We start from the raw sequence: 25,327 nt of genomic DNA, 5'->3' as shown, positions 1-25,327 counted from the left end.
TTCTCCACATTTGTGCAAAACAGAATTGGTTCTTTCATAAAGTCGCGGGGTTCAACCTAGGTCACGTGAGAACAGTAAAACCAGGACCTATCTGAAGCTACATGGGTTCCGGACTACAAAGCAAAAGAAAAGAGGGAAAATGGAAGCATCTAAGTGTGTTTCACCTTCAGCAAATTTCGTGATTGTATTCCGGATGTACCTTTTCAAAGCCTTGTCAATGCTCCGAAGTATGAGTGTACCTCTACCTTAAGCGCAAGAGCAAGCCTGTTTCAAAGTTATGCACCCTTCCACCTGCATTGTTATGCACTTTTCCACTTGTATTGTCATACACACCATACTTCCATTTATTTGCATCTTGTGTTATCTTCTCCCTTTTATCCTTTTACGCTGAGCAGGGTTTGGGATCGTTGTCCTCCGGGACTTTCTCGGGTTGCGTTGTGTACGCACCTGGGCGGTTGTTTTCAGACCTCTTCTCACAATTTCAGCGTGGTTAGAGTGCTCTTTTCCCTCACACGATTTCAGCGTGTTTGGAATTTATCTCAGGTTGCGTTGTGTACGCACCTGGGCGGTTGTTTTTGGGCCTCCTCTCACGATTTCAGCGTGGTTTTAGTGTCCCATTCCTTACGCGATTTCAGCGTGTTTGGAATTTTTTCTCAGGTTGCGTTGTGTACGCACCTGGGCGGTTGTTTTTTGGGCCTCCTCTCACGATTTCAGCGTGGTTTGAGTGTTCCATTCCTTACGCGATTTCAGCGTGTTTGGAATTTATCTCAGGTTGCGTTGTGTACGCACCTAGGCGGTTGTTTTTGGGCCTCCTCTCACGATTTCAACGTGGTTTGAGTGTCCCATTCCTTACGCGATTTCAGCGTGTTTGGAATTTTTTCTCAGGTTGCGTTGTGTACGCACCTGGGCGGTTGTTTTTGGGCCTCCTCTCACGATTTCAGCGTGGTTTGAGTGTCCCATTCCTTACGCGATTTCAGCGTGTTTGGAATTTTTCTCAGGTTGCGTTGTGTATGCACCTGGGCGGTTGTTTTTGGGCCTCCTCTCACGATTTCAGCGTGGTTTGAGTGTCCCATTCCTTACGCGATTTCAGCGTGTTTGGAATTTTCCTCAGGTTGGGTTGTGTACGCACCTGGGCGGTTGTTTTTGGGCCTCCTCTCACGATTTCAGCGTGGTTTGAGTGTCCCATTCCTTACGCGATTTCAGCGTGTTTGGAATTTTTCTCAGGTTGCGTCGTGTACGCACCTGGGCGGTTGTTTTTGGGCCTCCTCTCACGATTTCAGCATGGTTTGAGTGTCCCGTTCCTTACGCGATTTCAGCGTGTTTGGAATTTATCTTAGGTCGCGTTGTGCACGCACCTGGGCTGTTGTTTTCAGACCTCTTCTCACAATTTCAGCGTGGTTAGCGTGTTCTTTTCCCTCACACGATTTCAGCGTGTTTGGAATTTATCTTAGGTTGCATGGAGTGCGCTCCTGATTGATTTTCTTTGTTCTTTCTCCACTCACGAGTCCAGTGTGGTTGGCGTGTGTTCGAATGGCTTGTGCCTAGAACGCAAAGGTTCGGGATTTCCGAGACTAAAGTCTGGTTTAAATACCCAGGGGTATATCCTCGGCTTGAAATCTGTATGGCAGCCCCATAGATTGAGATAGCATCTGTATGCACCTTAATTTTGGATACTGATCCAACCTAGTCTGTCACCCTGTTGGAGAATAGGGAAAGCTGCAACCATAGTCAGGGAGAAAAGTAGTACCTACGGTTCAACCAAGGAGAAGCGGGAGACCCCCAGTAGCCTGAGGTAAGTTATTACCAATTGCCCCTGTAAGATACCTTTACCTCTTAGCTATTACATTGCATCTTAGCTACTACACTGCAGTGCATTGCATGAGTCCTCAATTTTCAAACCGGCTTCGCGTAGCGTATAAGTCCAATTATCAAACTGACTTCGCGTAGCGTATAAGTCCAATTATCAAACCGGCTTCGCGTAGCGTATAAGTCCAATTTTCAAACCGGCTTCGCGTAGCGTATAAGTCCAATTATCAAACCGGCTTTGCGTAGCGTATAAGTCTAATTATCAAACCGGCTTCGCGTAGCGTATAAGTCCAATTATCAAACCGGCTTCGCGTAGCGTGTAAGTCCAATTTTCAAACCGGCTTCGCGTAGCGTATAAGTCCAATTATCAAACCGGCTTCGCGTAGCGTGTAAGTCCAATTTTCAAACCGGCTTCGCGTAGCGTATAAGTCCAATTATCAAACCGGCTTCGCGTAGCGTCTAAGTCCAATTTTCAAACCGGCTTCGCGTAGCGTATAAGTCCAATTATCAAAATCTTCCTGTATATCATTTTGCATTTTGCCCCTGCCTGTGGGCATGCCTGCGGGCACATATCTTTGTTATTTCGCATGTTTGTCTAAGTCTTCGGCCTTGTCAAAAATGGGTCGTCTCTGGGCTTTGACATTCACTCCCGTCACTTATGACTTCCGAGTTCTGTCAAAGAGGGGCAACTGTAGACACCCCATTTTTGACCGACCTTGAGACTCAGACGTCACCAGTTGAGCACTCGGTGATATTGCATATTGTGCTTGTTCAGAAGTTTCAGAGTCTCGGCTGCGAGCCTTGCCTCCAAACTTCCGGGCTCTTTTGTGCTTTGCCTCGGTTTGCGAACCAGGCTATGTTTTCTCTGTTTTCTCTTACCGAAGGGAGGGAGAGGTCTCCTAGATCATCTCTCAGTGGCCGTAGGCTACGTTTTGTGGTCGTAGGCCATTTTGCCCGTTTGGAGTCTAGTTTTCGATTTTTCGGAGCCGTTGGCCGTGTGCCTCAGTTCGGGACCGCTTAACCACCTCTGTTTGCCCCGATTTTCGGCATACACCTTATTTTCTCCCTTTTGAGGGACATTGTGGTCCGAGAGACCGGCTTCGTGGTCGAACACCACTCCCGGTGCCTAATAGCCAGTTTCTGGGGTCTCGGGCTGCGCGTTTCGGCCCCCGAACCTTCATTTTGCATCAGTTTCGGCTCATTTTTGGTGGAGACCTTATTTTCACTGTTAGAAAGCTTGTAGGAGGGTGGGAGGCCAGCAATTTTGTTGAAAAGCCAACTTCTTTTTGGTCAAAAGTGGTTCAACATGAATCCGGGAAGGAGAAAAATCTGCGCGGCTTCACCGAAACGGGCGTAACTCTTTGCACAAGAGGAATGAAGATATGAGGCCACCACCATTGGAAAGCTTACTTCTGGGGCTTCATTTTGCACTCAAGAATCTCCCAAGTCCAAGTCCGGGGGGGGGGGGAGAGATGTGGTTGGTTGAAGTCCGGTTGGGCCGAATCTGCGCGGCTTCACGAAAAAGGGCATAACTTTTTCTACAGGAGGAATTTTAATGCAAGGTTTACGCCATTGGAAAGCTAACTTCTGGGGCTTCATTCTAGGGGGTGGCCAGCTGCTTTTCCCCTTTGACCTAGTCGGCCGGCCACTTTTTCAGGCCGGCCGGCCACTTCCTGGTGGATGACTTTTTTTTCCCCTTTTAAACTGGCCGACCATTTTTGCCCCTGTGAGTGCATTCCAGCCATGTATTTGTTTTTACACTTCACCCATGTCCGAGGGTTTGGCACTTTTGGAGGGAAAATTGACTCATTTTTCCCTCCATTTCCCCCCCCCCTTTTTTCTCCCTCCTTGGCTTATATATCAGCAGCTCCAGCTGCTGGTTTAGGGTTGGAACATTTTGCCTCAAACCCTTGCCTTGTCTCTCTCTTTCTCCATACTTCCAAGCTCTAATCCTTCAAACCTTACACCATTTTACACTACACCACCTAGCACCACCCTTCCATCCTTCATTCCAGCAGCTGAAGGTCATTCTTCAAGGCCTAAGAGTGCTGCAACTCAAGCCAAAAGGGTGCCAAAGTCAAGTCTTCAAGGGTAAGCTCCATTTCCCCCTTTTTGGTCCATATTTTGTTCAATACATAAGTCATATTTTCTTGCTGTTTTGGGCTCCAACCCTAACTAAATTTAAGCTTATTTTGAGCCATTTTTCATGTTTCATTAAGGGCCTCTCACTGTTTGAGGCCTCCTTGGTGCACTTACTTCATTATCCCTCTTATATGCCATTTTCTTGTGTAATATTTTTGGCCTGTGTATAAATTGTTTTGAGCTCTATCATGAACTGAAAAGTTGCTTATTTTGAGCCCTTCTTCAACATTGTTGAAGGGCTCATTGCTGTTTGAGGCCTCCATTTATCACTTGCCATTATATCTCTATTTTGGCTCCATTTTTGCATGATCTACTATCCTATTGTGCTTCTATTTTTGGGCTCTTTTCAGAACTGAAAATAGTCTTATTTTAACCCCCTCTTCATGTTTCATTAAGGGTCTTTCATGGTTTGAGGCATATTTTATATACTTTGTGTTATATCTCTCTTTTTGGCCTCATTTTGCATAGCATTTTGAACATATTTGCATACTGTTTTGGGTCCGGCCATCAACTGTAAAATGCATTATTTTTGGCCCCTATTCAATGTTGTTGAAGGGCCCCTTTGTGTTTAAGGACAGAAACCTTCACTTGCTTCTTTGTCCACCTTTTGGCCCATTTCTTGCATGAGAGCTTAGCCATACTTTTGTTTGTTTTTGGGCTCTTTTCAGAACTGTAAGTAGTCATATTTTTGTTCCCTCTTCAGTGTTGTAGAAGATTCTTTTTCTGTTTGGGCTTTGCATCTACCACTTGCTTCATTGCCTCCCTTGCGGAGCCATTTTTGTATGTTAATTTAGTCCCACTTGTGCTTACTGTTTGGCCATTCTTTGAATTGTAAAAATGCTTATTTTGGGGCTGCCTTGCTTCTGTCTTTTCATTCCGTGTACCAATTATGCATGCTTTGTATAGCTGTAAGCCATTTCATGTACCTAGTTTTGCATTTTGGGAGAAATTCCATGCATCGGGTGTCATTTCGCCTTGTTTCAGGGCTGTTTCGCCCCTCATTTTGCTACTGATTTTTGCATGTTTGCATATCATATTCCATGTCTTTGCCATGTCTCATTAGAGTGGCATTTCGGTGCCTGAGGGTCGGTCCTCGGTTTACGTGCATGCGTGCACGCATCTCGAGTGTCTCATTTTCATCTGATGGCCTCTTATGTGAATGTGGCTGAGGTCCACTCATGTTAGTGTAAGTCCATTATGCATTGTGTATGCCATTTCATTTCATAGCATTGCGTATGCTAGGTTGTATGTTAGCGCATTGTGTATGCCATGTTATCTCGTGCATCGTGTGTGCCATTTCATAGCATGCTGCATGTTAGGTTGTATCTTAGTTGCATTTCATGCATGTCATGCATATTGCATTGTGTTTGGGATAGGAGTTAGCCCGAGCACGGGAAACGAGGTACGTTTCGTACTCCGAGTGACGGAACGTGTCTCAATTCCCCAGTCACCGACACTCCGGATTATCCATGATGGAGTTAGGTTTTAGTTGAGTTTTCACGTGCATTCATTTCATATTGAGTTGTGCAATTCGACCCCTCGACCATCATGCATCGAGATGCGTGATTGGTGACACGAGGATCGAGGCATGCATACATTTGTGAAAATACATTGCCATGCCCCTCTCCTGCTCTCTGTTGCAGCAAATCAAGAATCAGCAGTCTTTCGGAGCTTGGCGCGCTTTCCAAGAATAATTGCAAAATAGAGGCTAATTGGGGCATCCCAGTGGATTTCCGCGCAAGGCAGCCCAAACATACATCATTCATCAGAGTCGTGGCAGTCCCTGGCTTGCATGCCAGTTTATAGCTTTCTTAGATTAATTTGTAAATTAATTAGGATTTTTGTATTTATTCGGGACTATATTATTCATTCATTTGGGACTGTATATTATGTATTTGGACCCTCTGTGCGAGGGCAATGTTGTAATAAGTGTGCGTGTGTGTGATGTATGTCTTCCAACCCCACGTCTTTCTTTCCTTTTATTTACCCGCTTATGATGGTTAGATTAGGGCATGTTTCAATTAGCATACAGTATGATAGCATGTTTGCATTCATTCATCTGTTTTGCATGCACCGGGCTCGGCGCATCATACTAACTGCATCGTATTTTCAATTCCAAGTTGAATACATGTTAGCTGTAAGCATTTCATATGCCATGTTCAGAATAGCCGAACCTGCTATAGTTGCATTTTTGCATGTGTTGTATTAGGCATTTCTGTATAGTTAGGGTCATGCATGGATTTCTAATTAGCTTCTGTTTTGGCTTGGAGTACTCGGTGAGTTTTATGCTTTAGCATCCTTGCATGTGTGTGAGTGACTGCCATGATAGCATGCTTACCATGAGGCTATTTGCTAATGTGATATGACTGCCTGAATGCCCGTGGGTGAAGGTTGGGTTATTTGGATAGGAACAATTCATCAAATGTGTGTTTTAAGCCCACTAGATAGTGGCAAAATCATGTTTTCTAAGCCCACCTGAGGGTGGCAAATCCACGTCTTAGCCTACTTGCAGGTAGCACCATCAAACCATTTTCAAAATAAACAAACATGAAATGTTTTGTTCCAATTCAGGCGATCCAGTCTATACTTGTATGCTGTGCGCATCACATAGTAAATCTAGGCTAATAACCGGAATAAGAACGCATAATGTTTTCAAAAATAGATATCATGGTTAGTAGAGGCCGATCTTTGATCGGGCGAGCGGGGGTGCTCACGAAGTGACCTTCCTCAATCGTACCCAAGTTCCCGAGCTGAGGCAACTTTGGTGATGATGGACACGTGGCCTTAGGCAAACGAGTCAGGGTTTCCTAAATTTCCCCAAAATAAAACATTTAGGTGGCGACTCTGTATCTGGCAAAGTAGTCCATGTTTGGCACTTCTTTTCTAAAAATCTGTTTTCTCAAAACGATTTGCCAGATTTGGACTCTTTGGTTCAGACTTAGAACCGTGACAATTTGAGAGTCCTGAGCTGTAGTGACCCCAAATGAACAGAACGGGACTCACCCTCCCGGGAGTGTTTGGGGACGTCTACACCCACTTCCTTAGCTCTTTCCATGAGAATGTTCAGACCCTCCGCTACAATATTAAAGAGGAACGGAGAAAGCGGATCTCCTTGCCTAAGACCTTTCATGGGAGAGAACTCAGAAGTAGGTGATCCATTAACTAACACTGAAATTCGAGCTGTGGAAATGCAAGTCTTCATCCACCCCACCCATTTCTCACCAAAACCGAAGTTTTTCATCATCGAATACAAGAATTCCCAATTTATGGAGTCATATGCCTTTTCAAAATCCAACTTTAAGATGAGACCTTTCTTCTTTGACCTTTTCCACCAATCCACCACTTCATTGGCAATTAGAACCCCATCTATAATATGTCTTCCGCTCAAGAATGCAGTTTGAACTTCGTTAATAATCTTGGGCAGCACTCTTCTTATCCTTCTTGATAAGACTTTAGCAACAATTTTATATATGGAGCTAATCAAGCTTATAGGTCTATAATCGCCCAACTCCACAGGGTTTTCCTTCTTAGGAATTAAGGTAATGAATGAGCTATTTATTCCTTTAGCTAACTTCCCATTAGAGTGAAACTCAGTCATCAATTGCACAAACTCTCCTTTCATGACGGCCCAACACTTTTGAAAACATTTTAGATTAAAACCATCTGGCCCCGGTGCTTTATTCCCGTCACAATCTTTAATTGCTTCCCAGATTTCATCTTCCAAAAATTCTGCCTCTAATAACTCAGCTGAGTTAGTTGGATTGATTGAGTCAAAAAAACCTGACAGCTTTGGTCTACTCTTCCAATCCTCATGGAAAAGGGACTTGAAATGACTTTCCACTGCCTATTTAATCATCCCAGGCTCATCCTGAATCACACCATTCACAGTAACTGAGTCCAACAAGTTTTTCCTCTGCCTTTTGGTTGCCATTAAGTGAAAAAACCTGGTAGTTTTATCCCCATTTTCAGCCCAGGCCCTTCTAGATTTTTGAAGCCACAACCATTCCTTCTTCTTACTTAGATCCCAAACTACTTTTCTTATTTCTACCCTTCTTTTTATCTTATCATCCTGTAGATTCCTTTCTTCAGCTATCAGATCCCACTCGTGTAGTTCCTCCTCTGCTTTTTTCAGCTTCTCATCAATGTTGCCAAAGACTTCACTGTTCCACCTCCTCAGATGGACTTTCAGATTACCCAATTTTTTCAAAAGTCTGAAACTAGCCCAACCACTAACCTGGTATCCTTCCCAACAGTTCTTCACTTCTGCTTTGAATTTGGGATGCAAACACCATGCATTAATAAAGTGAAATGGTTTTGGGCCCCAATCCCTCTCATCCTCCATAAGGAGTATTGGGCAGTGATCAGACATACACTTAGGCAGTCCCCACTGTTTGAACTTGAACTCTTCCAGCCACCTCGGATTGATTAAAAATCTATCTATTCTACTCCATCTATTTCCATCCATCGCATTACACCAAGTGAACTGCCTGCCTACCATTTGCATATCTACAAGCTCCAGTTTATCAATAAAATCATTAAAATCCTTCATTCCTCTTTCCCTTCTAGAGCACCCTTTTCTTTCGCTTATAAATCTGATTTCTTTGAAGTCACCACCTATACACCAGGGGCTTGGGTATGACTGATTCAGTGTTGCTAGGGATGCCCATAGTTTCCTTCTTTTGAGCACATCATTGGGTGCGTACACATTAATAAGAGTACAATTAAAAGTATGATGGGCAATACTTGATAAAAGCACGAAGTTCCTGGAACTACAACACTCCTCAAGCTCGAAAATCTGTGGATTCCACAAGCATAGCAAACCACCAGCACTTCCTTCTGCACCCGCCTCCATGTACTCTAGCTCCTCCCACGGCCATAAGGACTTGACAAAATTATCATCTACTGAGCTTCTCTTTGTCTCCTGTATCAGAAGGACATCTACATTCCTCACCCGAACTAAACTCTTAATTTTTGTTCTCTTCTCGGGTCTTCGCAGACCCCTAGTATTCCATGATAATAAAATCATAAAAATCTACACACTCCTGAGAACTCCTATCTTGAATCCTTACCAGAATTACGGCACTGCAGCTTCCCCTTCTGCTCTCTCCATATCCTTCTCTTCGAGTTCAACCAACTTGCCCATCACCTCATTCTCCTTACCTTCAAAGTCCAATCCCAGAATTTTCCCAACTTCCATGGTAGCTTGGGCTTCATTTAATAACTTATTTCTCCTCCTAGTGTTGAGACTTTGCTCTACTGACATTGATATAGCAGCTGCAGCTGCTCTGAAGATAGCTCCTTGCTTGAAGCAGTTGCTACGCATCACTTCTTTTTGCTTGATCTAATTTTTGTGCCTTTTTGACCTATTTCGTAGATTAACACCAACCTGATCACATCTATTTACCACTGCTTGAGTGGGCTTTCCTTTCCTTACTGGGTTATCTTTGGCTGTTACTCTTAGCTCAGCTTCTTGTTGAACAAGGGGCCTAAGTTGAGTTTGGGCTGCACAGTCACTAAGGTTTGAAAAAACAGTGGTGGGCCTATTCTCCTCTACCCCATCCTGAAGCCCATCCAGCACCACCTCTCAGTTTAGTTTAGGCCTTAAACTCTCTTGTCCACTAAGGCTTCTGATAAACCCAGGGGTACAAACATGGCCTTCAACAATTTGAATTTCATTTCTTGGGGTTGCCGTATTCACTAACCTACCCTCCAAACTATCTCCTTTGACTTTTTGATTTCCCATGCCATCATCTGTTTCTTTTACGGCTGATACAGATAGACACTCATTACGTTCATCTTTTTCCCCTGCATCGCAGTCCACCATAACCTGATCGTCACCTACTAACTCATCGTTTCTGCACCGATCCTCCTTCCTTATGTGATCATCTTCATGTTCCTCCTTGTCTGCCTCACCATTTTTCGACTGTTGATCCACTTCATCTTGAGCCATAAGACCAGTACCTTGTTTTCCATGTAGGAACTGCTGCAGTGACACAGCTTACTTGCTCCTGGGATCTCCTCACACACTCTAACTGGGAATAGGCTTCCATTACATTCAACATGGATCACCGTATTGATGAACTCCATTCTGGAAGTAATCACTCGCACCTTTCCCCACTGAAGAGAATTTTGAGTAGTAATATCATCATCAAATTGGACAACTTCACCCCAAAATTTGCCAATGTCTCTGAATGTATTAACGTTCCACAAATTAAATGGTACACCTGCACATGTTAGCCACACACACCTTTCATTTTCAACATACTTGCCTTTTTCCCAATCTGTAATAGAATCACACCATTTTAGCATCCACTCTTGTAGCTTGGTTCTGGCCTCCCTTTTATGTTGCTGGGACTTGAAAGTTAGCAGTGCTACCCTTCCTCCTCCTTCTCTGACTCTTACTTCCTCCATACCTTTTTTACCGACCTCCTTTTTAAACTCATCAAAGGAGAAAAATGATTTCAACTTTACAATTACACTGTCATAAAGCCACCCATTTCCAACTTCGAATGCCTTTACAACTACCTTCATCTTCTCATTACTACCACCACTCTGGACTACTTCTGCAAACGATCTTCGACATGAACCATCCATCCTTCTATGCCCAAAACTCCTCTGTGGACGCTGCATCATCGGATCATCTCCTCTGTTAGTCATTGTATGCTGCTTAAACTCTCCTTTTTTGAACTCTGCTTTATTTACTTTCAGGGCCTTATTTTCGCACCATAAACCATCAACCTTCAGCACCACCATTTCGGCAGCCACCTTGCACTCATACCTCACAAAACCAAACCTTGACCCCGTCGCTTTTCGTCTTTTGACCGGGATGAATGCATCCTTTACAACACCAAACTTATTAAACAGAGTGTACAAACCCTTCGGAGTCATTGAGTTTGGGATGTCATCCACAAAGATAGTAAACACTCCAAAATCCACTGATCTATTGTATTGGTTTGCAACTCGTCTTCTTCTTAGCACCGGATTCCATCCTCCATCCTCCATAACCTCAAGCTCTAGGTCTCAGAGTTTTTGTCAATCTTTACTTTTTCCTTTTTCTCTCGTTGGTGTGGGATAGTTGACTTGAGTCCTGTGCCCTTCTTTATCTATATATATATATATATTTTTTTTTTTTTTTCAAATTTTAAATAGAAAAATGAGAGAGGAACACATGATATAAGGAGAAACAAACAAAAATTTAGACACCAGGTCTAGTCTTCCTTCTCTTATTAAAATGAGCCTGGATTGTCTGTCGCGGTTGCTTGTGGCGCCTCCTGCGGTGGTCCAAAACGACGTTGTTTTGGATTTTTTTTTTTCACCTCATCATTTTTACTTCATCTCATCCCGTCGACGGACTCGTCTTTTCAGTTTGCTTAAAGTTCTATGGTATTTTTGGCTATGTGAGCTCTCTCTCTCTCTCTCTCTCTTCAAGTTAGGGTTTGATTTTGCAAAGAAACTTACCTCCTTTTCTGATGAGCAAGTTGTTGGAGCTGAAATTGGGGGTTTATAATGGGTTTGTGACTTTTCGGCCTCTTTTTCCCTTCATAATTTTTACTTCATACTGCCGACCGACTCATTTTTTCGGTTTTGCTTAAAGTTTTGTGGTGTTTTGGCCATGTGAGCTTTCTCTCCCTCTTCAAGTTAGGGCTTTGATTTTGCAAAGTAGTTACCTCCTTTTTTGATGAGCAGGTTGTTGGAGCTGACATTGGGGGTTTATGATGGGTTTGTGATTTGCGAATTGTAAGGTTTTGGGTTTGGTTTAATTGGTGTGCGTTTGTGTTTTTCGAATCTGTGAAATGCATGTGAGCTTTTTGACTATGGTGACATGATGGTGGTATTTTGAAGACAAAAAAAGTTGCATTTGGACAACAGTTTAAGGTTCAAGATTATGACTGGTACATCAAAGGGTTGAAGAGAGAGAGAGAGAAAAGAGGGTCTGGTTTTGCTTGAAGGTCTGTGGTGATGAAGTGACAAAAGAGGCCAAAAAAAAAAAAAAAGTTCAAAACGACGTCGTTTTGGACCGTTGCTGGAAACGCCGGAGGCTACCGCAGTAGACGATCCGGACTCTATTAAAATAGTATAAATATAAATAACTACTCCTTATCACTTAAAAACCATTCATTGTCTATCACATACAATCTTTAGGTTCAAGTTATAACATTATATTTCTTTTAGGAGGAGGATTTCCGACCATTCAAAATTTGGATTATAGGGTTGTTTAGGCCCGTGGGGCTATCACTAGTCCCATTTCGATAATCCTAATAATTCATTTTGTTTGACACCTCATATATTTCATCCATAAAAAGAATGAGATCGATCTGTTAATTGTAACTTATTCAATTTATTATTTTTGTTATAAAAAAATATATGGTTCATTTTTTAAAAACCTCATTTTTTTTTTGTGAAAAATATGATAAATTGAATAAGTTGTAATTTTCAGATCGACCCCCTTTTTTTTTGTGAGTGAAGTATACGAAGTGCCTAACAAAATGAATGGTTCGAATCATCGAAATGAAATCTATAGTAGACCCCACAAAACCAAACAAATCCCTCTAGTCTAAATTTTGGACCAGAGAGAATCCTCCGCCTTTCTATTAAATTTGTAATCAATAAATTGTGAAAATTACAGTAGTATTGTCAACTCCAACTCCAATATCGTAAATACGAAAGGGTGTTAGTTGCATTGCATCAATGCCATTGGTATGGCGGAGCCAGAAACTTAAATTAGGTGGGGCACTTATTAATTACAATAATTTTTACAAAAGTATTTCACACAAATTTTTATGATTGATATCAAGAAACATAAAAAAAAAATAATTAGTGTGTTTGATTTTAGTTTTCTGAATTCAGTTTTTTGAAAATTGAATTTTTTTATTTTTTCGTATTTTTTTATTTTTAGTAAATATTTTTTGAATTTAAGTAATTTTTTTACTTTTTTAGATGCACCTTACTTAGATGTATCTAAATAGTAAAATATTTGTAAAAAATTAATAAATACACAAAAATACAAAAAATATACTGAATTTTCGTTATTTATTTATTTATTATTTTTTGGCATTTAATGTATTTTTTAAATATTTTTTTTTACAAATATTATATTTTTTAAGTGTATTTATGTTAGGTGTGTCTAAAAATTAAAAAAATTGCTTAAAATATTAAAAAAATTCATTCAAAACATTAAAATACGAAAAATAAAATAGTAAATTTTCTAAAAACTTGAAACAAACAAGCTGAATGTTATTTGTAACTAGTGTATCATGGACAACACAAAGAAAAAAAATGGATATAAGCCTTAAAATAAATTATATAATGATAAATTATTTTTTGATAAAAAATTTGATTAAAAATTCAATATAATGGTAATACCACGTCATCATTGGTATGTGATATCATCCACTGATGGTAAATAAACGCATACAGAATGAACCTCACATGTCAAATGTAATTAACAATCTAATAAATTTCATATTTTTATAATGAGATTACTTATACTTGCATATCACTAATAATAACATTGCCGCTACATTAAAAAATTTTCATAACTAATATGGTTTATTTATAATAATCTCTATATTTTCAATCAAAACAACCATTATTATTTTCATAATTTTTAAAATGTTATTGACATTTCACTTTAATAATATTTTATAATATTTTATTTAAAATATTTTTTTTTATGTTTGAATAAAAAAAAAAAAATCCCAAAATCCAGGAGGCACGTGGCCCCCTCCCCCAGTCACATGCTCCCTCCGCCCCTGCGGTGTCCATTATATAACTTCAAACAAATTAAAACAATGACCGACTCTTTTTTCACATCCTATATATGTATGTATTTTAGGGGAAAATGATTATTTTTCGGGGAAGGCGTTAATCCGAATTGATAGAGCGCTACCAGCCATCTTTCGGATTAAATCGTTAATTTTAACAAATGGAAAGGTACTCATGTTAAATGTTGGGTCTTCAGCGAAGCTGTCCTCACAAACCGAAGTATGAGACACAATAGTGGTAAGCACATTAGCGACTTCAAATTCCCGTCTAGCTTTGACAAAACCAAGCGCTCCTTTCCAATCATCCAATGCAGAATCATATTCCTGGAGGCAAAGGTTTACGCGTTGAGCTACATAGGAGGTAGAAGGTTGACTCATAGCTCGCTTGGCGATCTGAATACCGAGTTCAGTGGCATGGATGCCTGCATTCACTTGCATAACGAGGACCGAAGCACGATCAGTCTTGCCATTAATAAGATATGGAACGATGGATGAGGCACAATCTGCAGAGTAATCGGTTGAATCACATATTTTCTTGATGGCTGGATTAAGAGTCCTGGGCTGTGCAGGTTTAGTTTTGGGATGAGGATTGGCTGCTGTTGCGCCGTTGAAGTTAAAGGTAACCAATGAAAATATAGAGATAATGAGTAGTAGGATATGATATGAATATGATTCTTGTTAAGGACCTCCATCCCTATCTTCTCCCACTGTAACCCGCGCAAAGAGAGAGAGATAGGGAGGGGTGGAGAGGGAGAGACCCTTAAGGAGGAGGGTGAAATTGGTGTATACACTACAAGAAATAACACATTTGCCGACCAAAAAATTGGTCGCTAAAAGTCCATTTTTGGTCGGCAAAAGTTATCCGCGACCAATTTTTTTGGTCGCTACTTTGGTCGCCAATTGAGGGTCGGCAAAAGTAATTCGCGACCAAAATTTTGGTTGGTCGGGAAAAATCGGATTTGCCGACTAAATTTTTGGTTGCTAAATATATTATTACCGCGACGAATTCATTTAGTCGCTAAAACATTTTGGTCGCGAAAAGTGATATTTTCCCGACCAAATATCGTAGTCGCCAATTGACACATTTCGCGACCAAAAAGTTTGGTCGCCAATTATCACATTCAATGACCAAAAAGTTTGGTCGCCAATTGTGACATTCCACGACCAAAAATTTTGGTCGCCAATTGTGACATTTCGCGACCAAAAAATTTTGGTCGCCAAAAGTCAAGGAATCGCCGACTAACAATTTAGTCGCCAAAAGGTAAGGAATTGCCGACCAATGATTTTAGTTGCCAAATCTCTATTTTTTTTTCCAGAACATTCAATTTTTGTTTTTAAACATTCAATCCAATATCAAACAAAATTCATTCAACCCAACCACAATTAAGGAACAATAACATTTAAAAAATTAAAAATTGCTCACAGTTTCGGTACCACAATTAAGGAACAAAATTCATTCAACACAGCCAAAGAATTTAACTAAGAAGAAAACTTGAGAATTTAACATATATACAAGAGCAATAGTACGTACAATCTGTGTTTTGGCAAAAACAATCACTAAAAATTCAATCTCAAACTACACTTTGCTCTCACCAAAAATTAAAAGAACAAAAAAATCAAAGAAAATAACAAGGTATGAGGCTATTACAATCTGCTACATTCCAAGGGGGCAACAGTGGAGCCAGACCAGCTTCCAACTTCCAACAGAGCAGACAGATCATTCCAATGGAGCAACACTGGAGCCAGATTACCTTCACAAACAGAACAGACCAGCTGCCTACCTCAGCGAGACTACCAATCTGCAAAGCCCAGCTTCCACCTCCAAATATTGGTGACAGATTTACCTGCATCTCAGTCCTAATGCCAAGAATAGCCTAAACATATCTGAGCAATTATTACAACACAGCAGAAACCAAGACTGTATTTGAACATATCAGAAATCAGCAGCATAGCAACTCTGTTCAATAGGCAGCAGAGCAGACCTATGCAAACCATGGCTTCAGGGCACCAGATCAACCCAGAATCAACCTCCCTTTTCAGCTCAGATCAATCAGCATAGCAGATCTGCTCAACAGCCTCAGCATACCAGCAGAGACCTCAGGGCACCAGTTCAGCCCAGAAACAGCCCAAAATCTGGTCCAATAATCACAAGAACTTCTATAATACAGCATAATTTGCAAGACACCTATGCAATGTTCATAACTAGTTAATAGTCACATTTATGGAAAGTCCCCAACGCATCATTTCATACATTACTTTAATAATCTTGCCAGCAACCCTTAGCAACGAATAAATAAAAATCAAAGAGCATAATAAAGCACATGCATTTCAAACAGAAGCATGTGTTCACAAAAATACCTAGTATGGATCACAATTGTCCAAATCTGAGCCTATAAAACCAACAAATGACAAATTATCGGCATCCCTAAGGAAAATGTAGATTCCAAAAGAAATGACCACCAATTCAATTTTTAAATAACTCCATTACAGATCCAGGCAAGACAGAAGAGCCAAGACACTTCAAACAAGGACAATAATTGGCTCCACATCTCCCTTGACATACACAAATTCAAAAGCATATGCTGTAAGCAATACTGTCCATGGTAAGCACCATCCTTTAAAAAGATATATGAAGAGAGTTGTTGAAAGGACCAAGAATACAATTCAATAGGTAATGACTCCCAAAAATATATATTAGCGGTGGACAAAACTTAAGAAAGTCTATGGTCCTGCAAATCAAGTTTAAGAAATTAAATCACAAAACCCTACAGCCATCAATTGCAAGGAAGTTTTAGTCAGGAATTTTTTTTATCAGTTCATAATTAAGACGAAGAGCCAACAGGATTGACTAGTGCATGAGTTAAGAAGACCATTCCCAGTAGTGTTCCTATCTATTGAGCATTTTGCCATTGACATGATTATTAAGAAATAATTATGGTAGCCGCACAATAAACAGGAAGCAAGCAAGAGTTTAATATACTTTCTTGGGACATCCTCTAATAGCTTAAGCTTTTGGGACAATTGATTACCTAACATGATATCAAAGTTTCACCCAAAAAAACATGATACCAAAGTTTTGGTTCCATGAGACATCACTTTAAACCTTGCTTGTGTAATTGCCACTACATTTGTTTGTGCACTTCGTTTCCTGTCTATTTGTGCTCCTGGTTCAATTGAATTTATGTTTTAGTCACATGCAAGAAAGGATCACACATGGGGATGAGGGAAGGTGTGAGAGTTTGATATACACAGTCAGGTCATTACCTAACATCCTGAGTTTTTGAGTTATACTGCCATCAATAAATATTAAACTCAGATGCATTTATGCATTATCACAATTAGAATGATAAAATGTGGTTATAAATTGGGTGTTTAACATGAAAGTTCATGAAAAGTCAGATCAGACCAACTGACCTATCCAAATTGGTCAAAATTCGACCATAAAGTTGAAATATTTAGCAAAAATTAGAAAATTTGGAATTCAAATTTCCGGGAAATATGGACTTTTAGTATTTTACATTAAATTGACGAATTTCTAGAAACTCGATTGACATTCAACAAATTTTGGTCAAAATATTAAACATTCAAACTTTTCAAATTTGGCCATAAATTTGGAAACTCGGAAAAATTTGGACTCAAGATATGTTCACCAAATTCGATGTATGTAAATCTGCGTTCTTATATAACCATTATGTAAAATAATCAGGAAAAAGGAAAAAGCTTTAGGTTTACAAAATCTCCTTCTAATGGGGAGTGGATGGAAAGTGGAAGCTAAATTTACGATAACATAAGGCATATGGCAACCTAAATAAATAACCCTATGTTGTTCCCACAAAACCAGCTGCTCAGAAGGGTAGGCTGGTATTTTTTGCACAAAGTGGCTACCCTCATATTCAAACATGTGTTCTCACTCACGCCTGGAAACCCCGGATCTTACAACTACCACAAGCAATGGCCACAGGGACCCTATCATTCAAAAACTGCAGCCCCTTTTTTTGATAAGCATAGCATCTAAAAATCAGTTAGAACAAGGAATTTATGAAGAAGCTGAGGACAAGTTCTACAAGTTACTCCACATCCAAATCTTTGATGTATTGTAAAAACGTGTAGCTTATGCATTGAATTCAACTAATATCAACAATAAGAATATATAGAGTTCTTTTATTAACAAAGTCCACTTAAAGTAAATTTATAATTTCTATTATAAAAATTTAAGTATTCTATACTAAATTATCCAAACCCAGAACTAAGCTTTTGACAACATCATTAACCCATCCTTTTTGTTAAATTACCACCAATCCTCCTCAAGGTTAAGATATCAGCTTTTCATGCCTCATGTATGTCAAAAAACTGGTGACTTCAGTTCAGTTACTTGGGGGAAGGAGGATTTTGTGTTGACAAATGATGCAAGTCATACACGTGTTCCAATAACAAGTGAGCAGCATCCAGAGAAAGAGAAGGTGCCAAAGAGGCCTAACAACATTTACTTAAGGGAAGAGCAAAAATTTGGATATCAAGAAACCAAGACATAAATAGAGCACAGCACAGTAAAAGCAATAGAATAAAGGTACAAAACTCTAAAACTTAAAATACCAGATTTCACACTCACTAAACTACAATAAGAATAGAAATCAATCATTTAACTACATAAACAGAATGCATCATAGAAACATTTAACTAAGGCAAAAGCAAAATTTTGGATATCAAGAAACCACGATGTAAATACAGCACAGTGAAACCAATCAAATCAAAGTTCAAGACTCCAGAAATCAAAGCACTAGGTTTCACACTGGCTAAACTACAATAAGAATAGAAATCAATCATTTAACTACATAAGCAGAACACACTGTTGAATGATCAATTTGATTAGTAAGGCAAAATTTTACTGTCATGACTCAAGCTTTAATACAAAACATTCAATGGAACTGGAGCTTTGATACATAACACTCATCATAAGGGCATCCATCCATCCTTGCGAGAGCAGTCTCTTTACTTTCTCCAAAGTGCCTAGAATTATGTTACAGGGACACCTCAAAATGCATAATCAAACTCTGTTGAACACAACATGACACCGATACTATCTTAATATGTTCATTTTCCTAACATATTGAGACTTTGAGATGAATGAGGTACTCATATTAAGTGCCTGTAAGCTAAGAACACAAGTTTTACCCTAGGGTATAGGAGAACAAAAGTTGGAAACTCTTGGATTTGTAGAGGAAAAAGAAAAAGGGAAGGGAAAAGTGAATGAAATAGAAGCAAAATTTTTCCACAAATTTCTTCCCTTTCCTTTTCCCTTCACAAATCCAAGATCCAAACACAACATTAGTGTTATGTATCCTTGTGTCCAAAGGTTTATAAATTCGATGGATCCTTCACCAAGAGACCTCATTTCTGTCGAGTTCCATTAAACATAAACCTATATCAACTAGAAAGATAGGAACCATGTAAGATGCACAAAGTGTGTCATGTAACAATGGATGTATTGATTTGTAAATGAAACTGAATAAAAATCCAAGTTATTCAGAATCATGCATCTAGAAGACAAGATTAAGAAAGGAAACATACCTAATATTCGAGTAACTCCTTGAGTTACATCTCTGTGTCCCTCTTGTGAAATTGTAGCCAAATCAACCTTTTGGATTTCCATATTCCCAACAAAGCAGTGGAGAAGGCAAGAAGCAAGATACCTCTGGCCAGATCTGGGGCTTCCAGAAATCAGCATGCGGAATCCTAACTTATTTGCTGATGCATAATATATATTCTGCAACAAACTAGGTCGAGTACCTATTTGCTGATCTTTTGGATATTTGTACTTCAAACTGTCATCATTAGTACCCTCACCCCAATCATCAAAATTGGAATCACTAGCCTGTCCAATTAAAATGCCACCACATGAAAGGTTAATCTCAATCTCTCTCAAAACATCTGTTTCTTGAAGCAAGTCATGAACACGGAACCACCAATGATCACTCGGCACTTTCTCCTTATCCAAAGCAGAAACAATTACACTTTTGACGAGTGTGGCAGCTTTATAAAGATGAGGAGGCAACAAGAGACGTTCATCAAGATAAAGGGAAACAAGCAATCTAGACAGCAGTTGCCACAGACAAGGAATAAGATGGCTGCAAAGAGGTGAGGATACCACATCATTTGCAGCCATTCCTGCTCCCCGTTGAGAGGATAGAGGTGGTGCACATGCAAGAGACTCCAACCAATCCCTCTCATCCACCGCAAAGGTGGGAAGAGGACGTTTACCATGAGAAGCTTTCTTTTCAGCTACAGACAATATTTCTTGCAAGGGGCAGTTCCTCCTCAGGGCTATAATGGCTGCTTGGGTACAAAGAGCCTGCAGATCAGCACCAGCAAAACCTACAGTTCTTCTAGCAATCCAATTGAGCACTGATCCAGTGACTGGCTCTGGCCAACTTTGTGTATGAAGCGAGAGAATAGCTGCTCTGTCTTCAACTGATGGAAGTGGGAAATAAATCTCCCTAACAAATCTACCAGGTCGTCTTAAAGCTGGATCAACAGCATCAGGACGATTTGTTGCACCTATTACTACAACTGAGCCTCTAGATTTTAAACCATCTAATAGAGCAAGCAAGGTGGAAACAACTGAATTATGTGTCTGATCTTGCTGCCTAGTGCGGCAAGGTGCCAACCCATCAATCTCATCAAAAAAAATTATAGATGGTTGAATTTCTCAGTGCTCTTAAAACAACTCATTTTTGGGTCTAACACAGATAATTACCACCTCACAAATTTTATAATTTTTTTTTTGAACGGCAAAGTAAGGGACTTCATTGATGAAAATGTAGTACAAGATACGAAACACATTACACCAATAAAGAGAAAAAGAGGAGGGGTGCAGGAGCACCCCTAAGTTGGTGAGAAACCAACGGAAGGAACAGATCAATACACCAGCAAAACTAAACCAGCAAAAAAGATCAATACACCAGCAAAACTAAATCAAATCACCAGCAGCTTTCATACTCAGATCGATACACCAGCAACAGTTAGAACAAATCAGAACTGACCATAGCAGCCATAAGAACAGATCACTTGCAGCCAACAGAACAGAACAGAAACTTGCATACTCAGCCTAAGGACAGAACAGACCAGCAGCCATAAGAACATATTAGAACAGACCACAGCAGCCATAAGAACAGAACACTTGCAGCCAACAGAACAGAACAGATCAGTCAGCCTAAGGACTGAACACCAGCATCTTGCATACTCAATCAAACAACCCAGCAGGTGACATAAAACCAGCAACAACCTATGAATTAGAACAGGTCTACAGTAGCCGAAAGATTAGATCACCAGCAACCATCAGAACAGAGCAAACTGAGTCAGAATTTTGCAAAGAGTCCAGGACCACACAGCAGCCATAAGATCATAAGATCAGAACAACACAGCAAACTGACTACAGGTACCTGTTGAGGAGGTAGGATGTGGTGACTTTTCATCATATCTACAGAGAAGCCAATAGCTGCGCAGATATTCTAGCAAATCAAGAGTGTTTTTTGCTTAAAGTATTGGTGTGGTGACTTTTCATCATATCTACAGAGAAGCCAATAGCTGTGCGGATATTCTAACAAATCAAAGAGTGTTTTTTGCTGAAAGTTTTCGTGTATTCCCCCCCACTTTTTTATTTCCATCCAACTAGCAGATGATGCTCGAGGAGTCCTAGTCCTAGAATGTTCTATATATTGCACCCCCTTGTATTTCCATCCAACTAGCAGATGATGCTAGAGGAGTACTAGAATGTTGTAGTAAACCAAATAGTTGATCAACATTTAAAGCTAACAATATATTTGGCTTGAAAAAAGTCTCCACTAAACAAGGAACAATTGACAGGAGGAGAAGATGGAAATCATGACATTTGAATGTCCGATCTGAAGTCCAGGTGACAGCAGTTTCCACTCTCTATACATAGCACATCAGACCAGTAGAGGAAGTAAATGTCCAGACTGGCTTGTTGCCTCTGTATTCCCTACACCTTTGACACTCCACTTCAACTTAGACCTTGTTCGAGATAATTTAGAAGACCTTAAAGGCATAACTACACCCCTGCACCATTCCAGGATACGTGTGTACTAAATCGTTGATTATTTGAATACTGGAATATAGAATCATTTGTAGAAGGCCATCCACCTTATAGTTAAGGGGGTCAAGGCAAGTAACTTGGTACTTGAAGCAAGCTTTTAAACTTGTTAATGAAATATAGTATTTGTATACTTCTAACAAAAAAAGAAAGGAAAGAAAATACCAAGAACCAAAGATTAAGATATGTTCCGATTACTATATTTCCCATATCTTCGAGAGACCCCCCGCATCAAATAGTGTATCCCACACCTGCATATATGAGCCAAAAAAAAGTTACTTCCATTCCGTTGCACACAACTTTCAGAGGGGAAAATAGAGAGAGAATTGCAAAAGCATGAAGCATAAAAAGTTATATCCACTCATTTCCAATTTTCCCTTGGAGCCTCCTATAGCTAGCAAGAAGGGGCTATCCTCTGAGAATGAAATGGAAAAGACAGTTCCCTAATAACATTAATAACAGGATGACACAATTCACCTCGGATTAATAAATATGTAGAATATTACTATATTGCCACAATAACAGCCATTAGCACAATATCACCACTTCGAAGGAACATTGCCATTGATGGATCCTGCCTAGACTTCCCTCCAAGAAGGAAAACAGCTTTACAGCCCAAACTGAAAGAAAATAGAAATTTCAGGGCCCAATATAATGTCTTTAGCTCATTCTATTGGAAGTGTGTGCATTTGTGTCAATGTGAGCGTCTAATGAATAGCATGATACCTGATGCTAACAATAGGTTTAGTCCAATCCGCTTCCATGTAATCAAGGTGGCCCCCAAGTGTATCACCTGGCATGAACAGTGCACAAACATTTTTTACTAAATAATTAGGCTTGTTGAGTTTATGAGCTCTTTCCTTCTAACGTCTCAATAACTAAATTCTCAGGAAAAAAAATTAACTACACAAATACACAAATTCTCATAATCTACTTTAAAACCAAACACAACATTCAAAAGATAGCTATGACTGAAGAGTACCTAACCCGAAGTAATTCACTATTGCAGCTTCTGGGCAAAATTGTTCCCCACCTAGCATTGCAGGTGCTGCCATCTTTTTAGCCAATTGGCAAAGAGCATCGGGGGTCTTGTTGTGTGGAAGAGATACATTGTAATTCCGCTGTACAAACATGTAAGAAAGTTACTTCAGATATTACTAACGAGTGTATCTCACAGAACTACAATGAAACAATGTTCAAAATAAATTGATGACCAGTGTTCATGCTAATTAAACAAAGATGTGCAATATGACATGTACTAGAATTGTAATTCAAGCCAATTGATGAAAAAACTTACACGGGACACAGGTCAAAACAGATAATTGGTGCAAATATCTTATGAAAGTTCAATAGACATCAAACGATATAGAAATTCACAGTGGTGACCTCATAGCTTGAAGCAATACCAATCATGGTCCAAATGGGTAGTATTGAAAGAAATAAAGGCCATAGTACTCAATTTGAGATAAAAACTGAAAAAGAACAATATGAAATTAGCAATCACCTTGGACCAGTCAAATTGCAGTCCAAGAGTACTCCACCGTAACTTCCGTAGCAAACCAGATGCTGGTATCGATTTCAACATATTTCCTCTTGATGATACACCAGGTTCCTCACAAAATTTCCATCTAGGACCATCAACATGACTGACAAAAGAATAAAACTCAGAACCCTCATCTGTGTAGGAACTATCTTCCTCAACTAAAATTTTTCTATCTTTAGCTGCAATAAATAAGTCACTTATAGGCCCGTAAATTGCATTATAATAGAAATAACTTTTCTTTCAGTCACTCTTCAATTACAAATATTCTTCCCTATCCTAAGCTCCTTACAAATCCATCGCCATTCACATTCTTCACCACTATGCACAACTGTCAAGCCCCAAAAATACCCTCATCTCCAGCACTAGCACTGACCACGGTCCCTACTTAGTCAATCACTGGCTCAGGACCCACCACCAGAGACTTTAGATGTTCTTTTTTATTTTATGTTATTCGTATTGGTATTTATAAAGCATGGAGTTTGATTCGAACCCTCGTTTTATGGAGCCAACTATGAATCAACAAATAATTGATAGACTAAAGAGGGATTTTGCGTAAAGAATTGATTTCGAACAAGAAATTAATATTTTAATTATATTTATTGAATTGACTAACCAAAGCCACGCACTATGATTTGAGGCCATCCCTTCAAACATTCACTCATTAGGGTTTTGAAAATTAGGGAAAACAAAAAAAATTGGTTGTGAAAATTAGGGAAAACAAAGGAAAATAGAGAAATTGAGCGACAAAGAAAGAGAGGACCCATACTTGATCTTAGGGTTGTTTGAAGATAGGCGAACTGGTAGTAGCAGAAAAATGGTGATGGTGGTGCTGTTAGGTGCGAAAATAGAGAGCAACCATGTGAGTAATACAAAGATTGAGAGAGAGAGAGAGAGAGAGAGAGAAACAGAGATAACATACATACCTAACAATGGAGGCCCAAGTACTTCTTGAAGCGCCACTGATGCTTGGTCGAAGAAGCCACACACGCGACTGCGATGATGGAGGAGGAGCGACTTTGGTGACTGCAATGGAGCAGGAGAATCGAAGATGAGGTGCGTGTGAGGAGTGGTTCGCGGGAGTGGTTCGCGGTATATACTGTATAAAAGAGTTTGAAAATTTCACCTGGCTATTATAGGGCATTTTTTCCCTACCAAACCGTTTGGTCGGCACTGTGCTTCACTTAATTTAAATTACATTCAAAACAGTATCGTTTTGTTATGTGCGACCAAATTACTTTGGTCGGTAATTTTTTTTTTTTTTAATTTTCCTGTTTTTTTTTTTTTTTTTTGGCTCTTCCATATTCAACCTTTGCCAAGCAAATTTTAATTTTGGTCTCAGGAAAATTTATTTGGCAACGTTATATAGTACTCTAATAGATTTTATAATAATTTGTGTTATAAATGATTTATTTTTATTTTCTAAAATTAGGAATCAACTGAATCATAATTTTTTGTGCTAAAATTACAAACTTACATCAACATCCCGTACCGAGCTATTATACATTATTATAGAATTTTGCTTTGTTTTTATTAATAATGTTTTGCAATAATTCTTATGCTTAAATTTAGCTTATAAAATTAAAATTATCTTAATGTTGATCATGTTTTTTTTTTCTAAATAAAAAATTGTAATTAATAAGTGCTTCATCTCTAAATAAGTTTTTCATTTGACGACTAAATAAGTTTGGTAGCTAAACCTAACTATACGACGACGAAAAAATGTTTTTGTCGCTAAAAATAAATAATTGGCGACCAAAACTTTTTGGTCGCCAAAGGTAAAAACAATTTTTTATTTTTCATTCGGCGACTAAATAGTTTTAGTAGCCAAAACTTAATATACGGCGACTAAAATATTTTTAGTCGCTAAAAATAAGTTTTTTAGCGACCAAAATTTTGGTCGCCAAAGATAAAAAATAATTTTTTATTTTCCATTCGGCGACTAAATTGTTTTAGTAGCCAAAA

General features: G+C 39.3%; 3 protein-coding genes across 5 annotated transcripts; all 3 read right to left on the bottom strand.

Moving 5' to 3' along the window:
• Positions 1-7,792: 7,792 nt before the first annotated feature.
• On the bottom strand, positions 7,793-9,271 carry LOC145799948 (uncharacterized). Its single transcript, XM_082889593.1, has 2 exons — positions 9,027-9,271; positions 7,793-8,948 (listed from the first exon to the last, which is right to left on the bottom strand). The coding sequence occupies exons 1-2, from the start codon at positions 9,269-9,271 to the stop codon at positions 7,793-7,795; spliced, it is 1,401 nt and encodes a 466-aa protein (XP_082745719.1).
• A 5,915-nt stretch (positions 9,272-15,186) lies between these two features.
• Positions 15,187-20,473, bottom strand: LOC145788942 (uncharacterized). Of its 2 annotated transcripts, none has more exons than XM_082888107.1 (2): positions 19,281-20,473; positions 15,187-15,897 (listed from the first exon to the last, which is right to left on the bottom strand). In XM_082888107.1, the coding sequence occupies exons 1-2, from the start codon at positions 19,873-19,875 to the stop codon at positions 15,749-15,751; spliced, it is 744 nt and encodes a 247-aa protein (XP_082744233.1). In that variant the 5' UTR covers positions 19,876-20,473; the 3' UTR covers positions 15,187-15,748. The 2 variants fall into 2 exon arrangements, with proteins under 2 accessions (XP_082744233.1, XP_082744234.1); XM_082888108.1 differs by having other exon boundaries at positions 15,187-15,845.
• Positions 20,441-24,600, bottom strand: LOC114291586 (DNA N(6)-methyladenine demethylase ALKBH1A-like). 2 transcript variants are annotated; one of them, XR_014340676.1, is made up of 8 exons: positions 24,289-24,600; positions 24,132-24,194; positions 23,327-23,468; positions 22,805-22,943; positions 22,549-22,615; positions 22,300-22,442; positions 21,988-22,073; positions 20,441-21,151 (listed from the first exon to the last, which is right to left on the bottom strand). XR_014340676.1 is itself a non-coding variant. In XM_082888106.1 (7 exons), exons 1-6 carry the CDS (start codon positions 24,504-24,506, stop codon positions 22,328-22,330), a joined length of 744 nt encoding a protein of 247 aa, XP_082744232.1. In that variant the 5' UTR covers positions 24,507-24,599; the 3' UTR covers positions 20,441-22,073; positions 22,300-22,327. The 2 variants fall into 2 exon arrangements, 1 of the variants encoding a protein (XP_082744232.1); XM_082888106.1 differs by having other exon boundaries at positions 20,441-22,073; positions 24,289-24,599.
• Positions 24,601-25,327: the final 727 nt, after the last annotated feature.

The sequence above is a fragment of the Camellia sinensis genome, chromosome 9 (genome assembly GCF_055761805.1).
Source record: "Camellia sinensis isolate YWXY chromosome 9, ASM5576180v1, whole genome shotgun sequence".
NCBI classification, from domain to species: Eukaryota; Viridiplantae; Streptophyta; class Magnoliopsida; order Ericales; family Theaceae; genus Camellia; species Camellia sinensis.
This window is presented reverse-complemented; position numbering and strand designations above follow the sequence as displayed.